This window comes from Haemaphysalis longicornis, unplaced genomic scaffold (genome assembly GCF_048455015.1).
Source record: "Haemaphysalis longicornis isolate Haplotype H1 unplaced genomic scaffold, Haemaphysalis longicornis Haplotype H1 scaffold_8, whole genome shotgun sequence".
NCBI classification, from domain to species: Eukaryota; Metazoa; Arthropoda; class Arachnida; order Ixodida; family Ixodidae; genus Haemaphysalis; species Haemaphysalis longicornis.
The window spans coordinates 109,160,236-109,169,802 of NW_027526445.1; the positions used below are offsets into that span (position 1 = coordinate 109,160,236).

Genomic DNA, 9,567 nt, shown 5'->3' on the forward strand with positions numbered 1-9,567 from the left:
GAACGGCACACCGGTTATATACGCAGCGCGCCCGAAGGAGAGGAAACCGCGGGAGAGAGAGTACTGCACATGCGCCAGCCCCAGCGCGTCTGCCGCGGCTATGACGCAACGTGCCGCGGCTATGACAAAACACAATCCAACACAATCCACTTTAATCCAATCCAATCCAATCCAAATCCAATCTAATCCAAGCCAAGCCAATCCAATCCAAGCCAATCCAATCGAATCCAATCCAATGCCGTTCGCTAGAGAGTGTTCGAATCCAATCCAATGTCCCTCGCGAGAGAGTGTTCGCTATCGCCTCGACTCGACGCGCATGCGCAGTGAGCGTGCGGACTACGGACGCCAACGCGGGTGACATCGTGAGTTACTGAAATGCTTTGCATTTAAAAGGCAGCTTCGTCCACAGTGGCGTAACCTCCTGCACATAATACACCGCATCTCCAACAACTTTGGCGAGGCACATGACATAGACCGGCGTTTAATCCAAATCTGTACTCGCGTCCAACGCCACATACGGCGCAATCTGCTACCCACTCACCAAACACCAGACCCGCCAGCTGGAAGTGCTTTACCTGGAAATACTTCGAGTTATAAGTGGGCTTCCAGGACACACGCGGATCCAGGATCTCTATCGGTACGCGGGTCTTCTCACCCTTGAAAGCATCATCCAATCAAGAGGGCACGAAATACCGTCACATTTTCACTAACCAGGCCTGTCTGCGCCTGCCAGGACTTCGGCACGTCTGCGCCTGCCATACATAAGCACATTCTACCCTGGGAGGATGACTCATTACTGAGCAACGGCCAGTACCCACTCGACGTCCCGAAAGGATACACTGGTCGCAGAGTCATGTTCCTTCGGCCACCGCAACTCCCTCGGACACAACAGACTCAACAACGCTTTATGCCTTCGTAGACGATTCGTGGCCGCGCGATTCACAATCCGTTACAGACGTTACACATTCACGAACCGTTATAGACAGGCGCCGCTATTGGCGGCCGTTACATACGTCAACGGCGAACACACAACCCGAGCATCTCACGTAGCCATACAACCTACCGCCACGGAGCTCTGGGGCTTTGCACTATCAACGAATTAGTCCAGCTATCTGTCCGTGTGCTAGCAGCTTATCAAGGTACGTTCCGAAGCATCAACATATTTTCGGGCAGCAGACGAGCTTTATGGGATCAGACCAGACAGACGGCACCCCGTGGTTCATCACATGAAACGTTCTTGTGCAACGCAATGACTGCGCACTGGAATAATTGTCACAGTACGCTTAACACCCGGGCACTCACAACCCCTCGGTAGTGAGTGAGTCCCTGAACTGGCGAGCGAGGCTTGTTGGAATTTCCGCCCCCAGCTTGACGGCTCCCTTCCCCGAGGAATTCTGCTTTGCTACCGATGGCGAACACCGCCGCCGCAGGGAAGGCCGCCGCCACGATCTCCTATCGACAGTGCCCATCAACTTGGACTCAGTGCCTCCTGGGATTCCCCGCGCCGCACAGGTCTTCCTAAATCATGAGCATCCTGGATACGCGTTAACTGATCACGCCGTGGTTAGGTGGAGGCACACTTCAACCAGATCACGACGGGTGGCATTTCTACTGCAGCAGCTCCCAACGATCTTCCCCCTGCGGCGGCATCCCTAGCTGACCCGTTATACGTCTGCTGTACATGTGGACGGGCTCTGAAGCCCACCATGTACCACCTTGTATGCAACTGCATAGGTCTCATGGGGCCTCGCTCAACACATCGACCTGTCTTGGTGCTTGCTTACGAAGACTGGATCCGTCCAAAGGGCCGCATCAAAGTAACTTTATCGGCATTGTGGCGTTTCGTCCGTAACTCCACTATATTAGGACATTATTGATGCTGTCGTCTTCCCTCCAACTCATTTCCCCCGTGCGGCCTTGAGTCACCCCTTTGAATAAATGTTTGTTTGTTGTTGTTAAAAAGCTACTTACGGTGAGATCCTACTGGTACTTTATTTATTTATTTATTTATTTTTTATTTATTTATTTATTTATTTATTTATTTATTCGCAGCAGCACTGAGGAAGCTGGCAACAGCGCCACAAAATACTTGTAGAACGTGGTTAACTTCAACACTGACCAAAGATGATAATTCAGCTTGGCTGAATTGATTGTGGAACTCTGAAAATTTGAGCAGTTACAAGGACTTTTCAACAATCAACAGCATTGGGATACAGGCCGCATTAGAAGGTCCTACGCAAATCTATAGGACTTGCATTTTCTCACTGCATGGGACTCGAATTCAGCTCCAACGTAGTTATGGTAACCGGTCGCTTTTTTTGGAGGTGGATTGCGTGGACCGATCGTAGGAAGCGACTGAGAGGCACACATTCGTGTCAGGATATTTTTGTCAGACTTTTGCCGAAGATAGATACTATAGTGACATCAAAGTCCTCGAAGAGCCGGACAGAACAGAGACGGACATGCTGGCTAAAGGAAACCAATGGTCCGTTTATTTTACCGGGCGGCCATCGACATAGCCTAAACTGCAGCCCCCTAGTGGCGAGTAGCCAAAACCCTAACAGCGTAAAATTCCTATCCTACACGCTTCCTCTTTTCTGGAAAAGGACACGTCCCAGGAAAAGCGTAAGAAACCCGAAGTCTAAGACACGCACATAAAGATACATCTCATCCCGAAGAGGCCTGCGGCAACCCAACAGGAAGTCTTCGTCGATCTGCTTCATTACCTGGAGACGACCGGCCTCACGCAGCGGCTGTAGCCCGGGCTGCAGTGACTGTCTGATGTGCCCAGACTGACAGCTCTAGCTCTTATTTTTATCCTCTCTCTATTTCTCTCTACTTATATCTATCTCTCCCATCTCACTTCCCCCCACTGGTTTGTATGCAGGTGAGCTCCCTGCCGAGCCCAGGGCACTTCTTTTCCTAGGTTTACCTCTCCCCCAAACCACATGACCATCAACCAGCCACGACAGACACATGACAAGACCCAAAGATGACAACCCAGTCAACTCAGCCAATTAAGTACCATACTTCAGAGTCCCACAGTCCACGAAAGTTCAAAGTTCGCGCGACCTCTCATGTTGTAAAGCCGCGATGCTACAATAGCCTAAAACAATAAGTAAAGCGTGGATGTGCACGTACAACTTATCTGGGAGGATGTCGATGCCCACCGTGACCATTGTATCCTTGGCGAATGTCTTCGGTAACGGAACCATGAGGTCCTCCGTTTGAACATCGTAAGGTTTCTGCGTAGGAACAAAAAACAATGACTTAAACAGTGGCAATCCAAGGCGGAATATTTTCTCGCAGTTCACTTTGGTAGTTCACCACCTCGCATAAACCGTGCCTTCAAGTGCTTTGGATGAATTCGTGGTTTTAAAATTCCAATGAATACCAACGTAAACAAGATATCAAACGCCTTCCTTGTGACCTGAATAAATTAATGGCACATATACTGAATATAATGGGATATAAAACTATGAAGAGGCTTGAAACTGGCGTTTTATAATGGAAGCGTTACGAAGCGAAGTAGGCGAAAGAGCGCACTCAGCTGGCGTCGGCTAAACGCACCCACAAATGTCGTATCTGCAAAGCATGTCCCTTCTTTCTCTCAAACTTACACCGGCACCTACACCTGCCGCACACAAATTACGTCATCTCAGTCGAAAAACTAATCATCCCCTCCGTCTAACGACGACGATGGTTGAACGCGAAGCTTTCTCGTCACGGATTCTTTGGATGTCGTCTGAGTTTGTACTGATTTTCGACCATGTCTAAATGGAGCAATCAAATAAAGAAGAAAATGGAGCAAGCGTATAGACGCCGTCTTCTTAACGCGAGGCTCCCAGGTTCGATTCCGGCCAACGAAGAGTTCTTTTTTTAGATGCGACGCTGAGAGAATCTCTTGTCGGCGGCCCTGTATACGTATACGTCCTTCCTGCGTGCGTCCGTCGTCGTCTGCGTCCGCACTCTCCTCCGCTCACCCCCTCTTCTCTCCGATAGCGAACACTCTCTCGCGAGGGGCATTGGATTGGATTTGATTGGATTGGCTTGGCTTGGATTTGGATTGGATTAAAGTGGATTGTGTTGGAATCTGTTGCGTCATAGCCGCGGCAGACGCACTGGCGCCGGCGCGTGCCCAGGTGAGAGCGAACACTCTCTCTCAACATCTGCGGGTGTGCGGCCCAGCGCGCTCTCACTCCGCCGGTGGGCGGTGCTGCGCGCGGTGCTGCGCATGGGCAGTACTCTCTCTCTCTCTCCGCGGTCTCCTCTCCTTCGGGCGCGCTGCGCATATAACCGGTGTGCCGCTCTCCGGCGGCCTTTCGGTCGACGATCGCTCTCCGCTTGCGCTTGAACCCCCCTCAGCGTCGCATCACACCAGGGCTCCCGCGAGGGGAGGTGGGCGTAATGTTTTTCTTTCACTTCAACCGCGATCATTCATCATCAACGCCAGAGAAAGTTAGCTTTCCTTCAAGGCGTTTTCGCGTTACAACGCGCCAACAGTGCGCCATATTTTAAAGCTTCGCTTTAAAATATGGCGCAGGTTGCACTAGTGCCACAAGGCTGGAGAAACAGCGGATATGGGGGTAGACCTAGCTTCTTCCGGTTTTGCTCTGGTTTTTCTAGGCTCTGCTAAGTTGCGTTAGATATTGCGCTGTTCTTGCAAGGCTAGGCTGAGTGTTGAGGTTTGAGGCCAAGCTGGTGGGGTTTAACAAGCGGTCGGCCCCTTACACTGGCAGCGGATACCAAGTGGGAAGAAACTAGATCGGCACCCAGCTCTGCTGTTTCTCCAGCCTTGCCCCACCAGTGCAAGCTGAGCCAATTAGTTTGCATTTTAGTAGCCCAGGAAAGACTATCACCTTTAAAATGGTACAGTAAGGGGGGTGCATATGCCCCTTGTGTTCACACTCGAGCAGGCACGAAAGCCGTCTCGACTATTACAATACCTATCTGAGGTGGAGTACACTTTACAGGAGGCACAGTGTTTCTTTTTTGCTAACGCCACCGGACCAAGCTCAAGCTTAAACAGCTCCGATGTTAAAATAATGGCCACGGATGCCGCTTTCTTCGTGGCAAATTCTGTCAAAAAATGCAATCCATGCAAGTGCTGTCCTTATAGCAGGGCTGCGTTTTTCAGAAATGAGCGAATGCTCGTCCCCCTCGCCGGTCAAAGGGGCCGGCTGTGTACATCTGGTATGCGGTTGGTGGGCAAGCATCCAGACGTTTCTTACCCGCCGCGGTGGCTCAGTGGCTAAGGCGTTGCGCTGCTGAGCACGAGGTCGCGGGTTCGATTCCCGGCCGCGGCGGCCGCTTTTCTGATGGAGGCCAAAAGCGAAAACGCCCGTGTGTACGAGATTTCGCCGCACGTTAAAGATCCCCAGGTGGTCAAAATTAATCCGGAGCCCTCCACTACGGCGCGGCTCATCGCCTGCGTTGCGTCGGCGCGTTAAACACTACGATCAACTATCAATTCCGACGTCTCTTACCGTGAGCTTATAGTGGAGGCCGAATTGGGAGCGGCCAAGTTGAAGTGCGGAACGCTGCTTGGGCGACCAGTTGGGCTCTGTGGCACTTCGGGCAGCCCATGTTGGCATCTTGGCGGTGACAGCAGCGAGTAGGCGCCGCGGGAACCACGCAGGCGGAACTGGTGAATGTGCGCGAAAGAGTCGCGTGTGCTGAAATACGGAAACCAATGAGGACCTGTTAGTGCTTGGCTGTTGATACTGTGCGTGCTCATCGCTACGAGGTTTGTTAAGATCACACTACTTTTCGTGTTGCACACAAGAAGTAATCCCCCGTGACTTCCTAGGATTTCTGTACTGGTGACGGGAACTTAAATGGTCGACCAACAGGTTTCAGCGCATTACCCATCTCACTCTACAGGTAACAAAGAGATAGCCGTCCTGGCATACCTCTCCATACGGAACACCAAGGTTTACAAGCGCCGGAGTAAGAAAAAAAATCAAGGAAGCTCACACTAACGCGTAAGGCGTAAATGTAGCGAAGCTTTACGCAACCTTCACGATGAACACGACGGTTTAAGTCCCCGAATGCAACCAATTTGCTTATTCTTCGCTGCTGCAGCGACTTTTACTCCATCATTGTTGCTATAACTGTGAGCTTCCTGAACATTTTTTGGAAGTGATAATCATTGGACATCACCTCGGAGTGGCGTGCGCTATGACGTGTGTTCTCGTTCCGAATGGTCGCCACGATTACGGCTAACGCCGCAGTTTTTTTTTTTTTTTTGGCTAATCTTGGCCAATCTCCCTTGTGGGTGTGTTTGGCTTAACAAACGTGCGCCTCAGACGCTGGGCGGTCGTACACAGGAGCTCTCGGCATTGTCTTGGCATTTCTAACTCCCGGGCGGTCGCCGAAATATTGCCCAATCTCCTTAAGTGTGTATGCCTGGGTTGACAAACGACCGCAGGGGACGCCTGAATCGACAATTTTCTGGTATTTTTACCTGCGTACACGGAAAATTACGACTTGATAAACACCTTCTATCTTGAAACAGCCTTAAAAATGGACTACGATTTCTAACATAATGACGGAGGTCAGACTTTTTCGCGGCTCTTCGAGAATTTTACTACTCTTCCAGGGCCCTGTTCTCGACTGCACAAATTCACAGTGAACTGTGAATTTGAATTTGCCGGAAGTGTTTTCTGATTGGCTTTCATTTTTGGTCACATGCTTCAGGTTGACAAAGCGGTTGTGTGTTCAGTCGTCATTTTGACGTTTCATGACGTTTACGGGCACCAGTACAAAAGTTTGCCTTATTTCTCTTTACTGAAAGCGCATAATACTTGCCCGCCAATGAAAAACTAAACTAAATGCAGCGGACCTGACAACCACGCGTGTCTTTGCTATTCAACAACAATACGGCTTGTATCACGCCCTCTCTGTGATTGGCTGGGAAGGCGTGACGTAATTTAAACAGTTGCCGTGACGTAATTTAAACTTGAGTTGGCGTAAAAGTGACATAATGTTACGTAACAGCTTGAAAATGGCGGCTGCTGCCGCCGTGATAAAGGGCAAACAATTTCACCGACCTTCGGAGCAGTGAAAACCCCGTGAATTTGCAGCAGGCGCAGTTTCGCATGACGCGTGGTTTAAAGCATGTTTTCTACCGAAAGAAATAATAGTTTGGTCTGTTTCCAAGTCAGCGATCACGGAACATACAAATAACGTGCCGTAGTTTGATTTTACGTTTGGAAATAAAACGAAAATTACTTGTTTGCGTAACGGTACAGTGAACTGTAGTAACAGCAGCATAAGAGGGCAGTACAAGCCTCTCGGCCAACGCAATGCGTAGCCTTTTTCCACACTCCTAGTAAGCTGCTGGGTCACATGATCGAACTCAAGAGAAAAATAACAAATGGCAGCCTCTCCACTCCGTGGATGATGGCGAGGGTGCGGAGTATAGGGACTCGAAATGACATCCAAGTTGCGCCCCGCGTGACATCCACTTTGCGCCCCGACCGCCATTCGATTTGAGCCGTGAGGTGCCCCTTAATTATTCACTAAATCACTTGATGGTGGTGTGCGCACGGATGGACGCGGACGGACACTGGGAGGTCCCAAGGTACTCCGCACCGTTTCAGGCAAAGGAGTAAGCCGTTTGACTCTCGGGTACTAACTTACGGTCGTAGCCCAATGGGTAAGACGACTGACACTGACTCTGTCGGGTCTACCAGACACAGGCTCGAATCCTGCCAGTGCCTGTGTGGTTTTTTGCGATTGTAAATGCTATGCGCATGAACGCGGACGGACATTGTGCGGTCCTAAGGTACTCCGCACATAAAATTTAGTGCCCTTCCACTCTGTGAAGAAGGATGACCTGCAAACCAGCCCACCCTCTATGGAGTGCACGAAACAAAACACGTTTGTTTGTCATTTACGACTGAGCATACTTCCTAGGTAATTATCTGAATTAAATTTGGAACAGACCCGAGCTTTATCCTAGCGGACAAACGTAGAGCTGTCTGGTTCCCTCCGGCGTCGTAGGCACCTTTCTCTTTGGGCAGCACGCCAACCCAGTCCACACCACCACATATGACACCGTACCGGTCGCATTGGGCTGTTTGACGTTGAACCTCACGCCAACCCAACTGACATGTCAGCAATAAGGGCATGAAACCTAGCTATATCTGCGCATGGCGCCCCCCCCCCCCCCCCTCTCCCAACCCGTGCACGCATAAACCGGCAACCGGTAATGAGTGGGTCCTTAAAAGTGAAAGATACGGTCGAACATGTCGCTCTGAAAGCCCTTTAAGCTGAACGAGCGAAATTGGCCCACGTCGGCGTTCAAAGCGGGCTAGTTGCTGTTCGTCCGGGAGGGATTCGCAGCTACACAAAAAGCTGGAACTTGAGGTAGCAACGGTGGCGGCAGTGGCTTTCTGTGATTTTCGCACCCATTCCCGCTTCTGTTTGGGCTGACGCTTTTTAAGTTTCCGCTCTTCTTCCTCCAGGCGAGCGACATGCGTCCGTTCCATAGCGAGTTAACTCCTCAGGGGCTTCGATTTCTATACTAGTGGACACACAGGTGGGTGTCCCTTTCGCTGCCCATTCGTAGGCATCTTACGGTCTGTGCAACACACCAATCCATACCCAAACTGCTCGATTGTGGAGGACAGCTGACTGGACGCATTGAGCCATGAGTCTGCCACGTTTAAATCTCCCACCACCTGAACGGGTATGTCAACGGTAGCGGCATTAAGCCCTGCTGCGCGTGCATGCGCCCTCCCTTCACCCCCAACCCGTGCACGCCTAAGCCGGCAATTGGAGATAGGCGCCTAATTGGCGTGAAATACGCTGGCGAATGGAGAGAGAAAGGCCTTATATGCGACCAGACTAAGACTATTATTATTATTCCGCCAGAACAACTAGCTGGTCAACGAGGGCCGCCGACACAACAATATTGCTTGGAATGGCTTTCAAGCTAAATAAGAATAATGTGTTCACGCCGGCGTTCCAACGGGGCAAGTTGCGTTCTACCGGCAGGGGCGCGCAACTAGTGGGCGAGGTGGAATTTGAAGAGGCAACTTCCCCGGTAACATTCTCGGCGCCGTGGTGGCGGCGGCTTTCGGACGCCTTTACACCCATTCGCGCTGGTGTAGATTCTCCGCAATGATTTGATAACGATGCTACGGCCGCTGTCAACCGACAGCGCAACTTGGGAAAGAGGCATTAGTGGTGGCGGGGAAATAATCGTTGTGATAATTAACCGCTGTAAAATAGGGGTCGGCGGTGGCGAGGAGGAGCAGCGGAGCGGCGCCGAGTAAATCTGCTTCACCGGAATGAACCCTGGGGGGTAAGATATATACTGCTTTGCAGTAAAAAGTCGCCGTATAAAGCTATTGGCCTTAGATAAATTAAATTTGATCGTAACAGAACGAATACGTACGGACTTAACGAGAGCTATGCGTGTGCCTTTGATTCCCTTCGCGAGATCGGACGGGATGACTGGCTGGTATAGGCACGACCGGCGCAGATGCAAGCCTGAACGGTAATGACTGCGCCTATAGTTCTGCTGTGCGATTTGTGGAGCTCCGTAGGCCACAAACT

The 9,567-nt window shown here is 50.9% G+C and overlaps 1 protein-coding gene across 1 annotated transcript in view; it reads right to left on the reverse strand.

The window, feature by feature from the left end:
- Nucleotides 1-5,670, reverse strand: part of LOC144149033 (uncharacterized) — a 48,896-nt gene extending 43,226 nt beyond the window's left edge. The window contains exons 1-2 of the mRNA XM_077680578.1: nt 5,487-5,670; nt 3,142-3,245 (exon numbers count right to left, since the gene is read on the reverse strand). Of these exons, the coding sequence (XP_077536704.1) occupies nt 3,142-3,245; nt 5,487-5,594 (212 nt within the window). The 5' untranslated portion in view covers nt 5,595-5,670. The remainder of the gene's footprint in view (nt 1-3,141; nt 3,246-5,486) is intronic.
- Nucleotides 5,671-9,567: the final 3,897 nt, after the last annotated feature.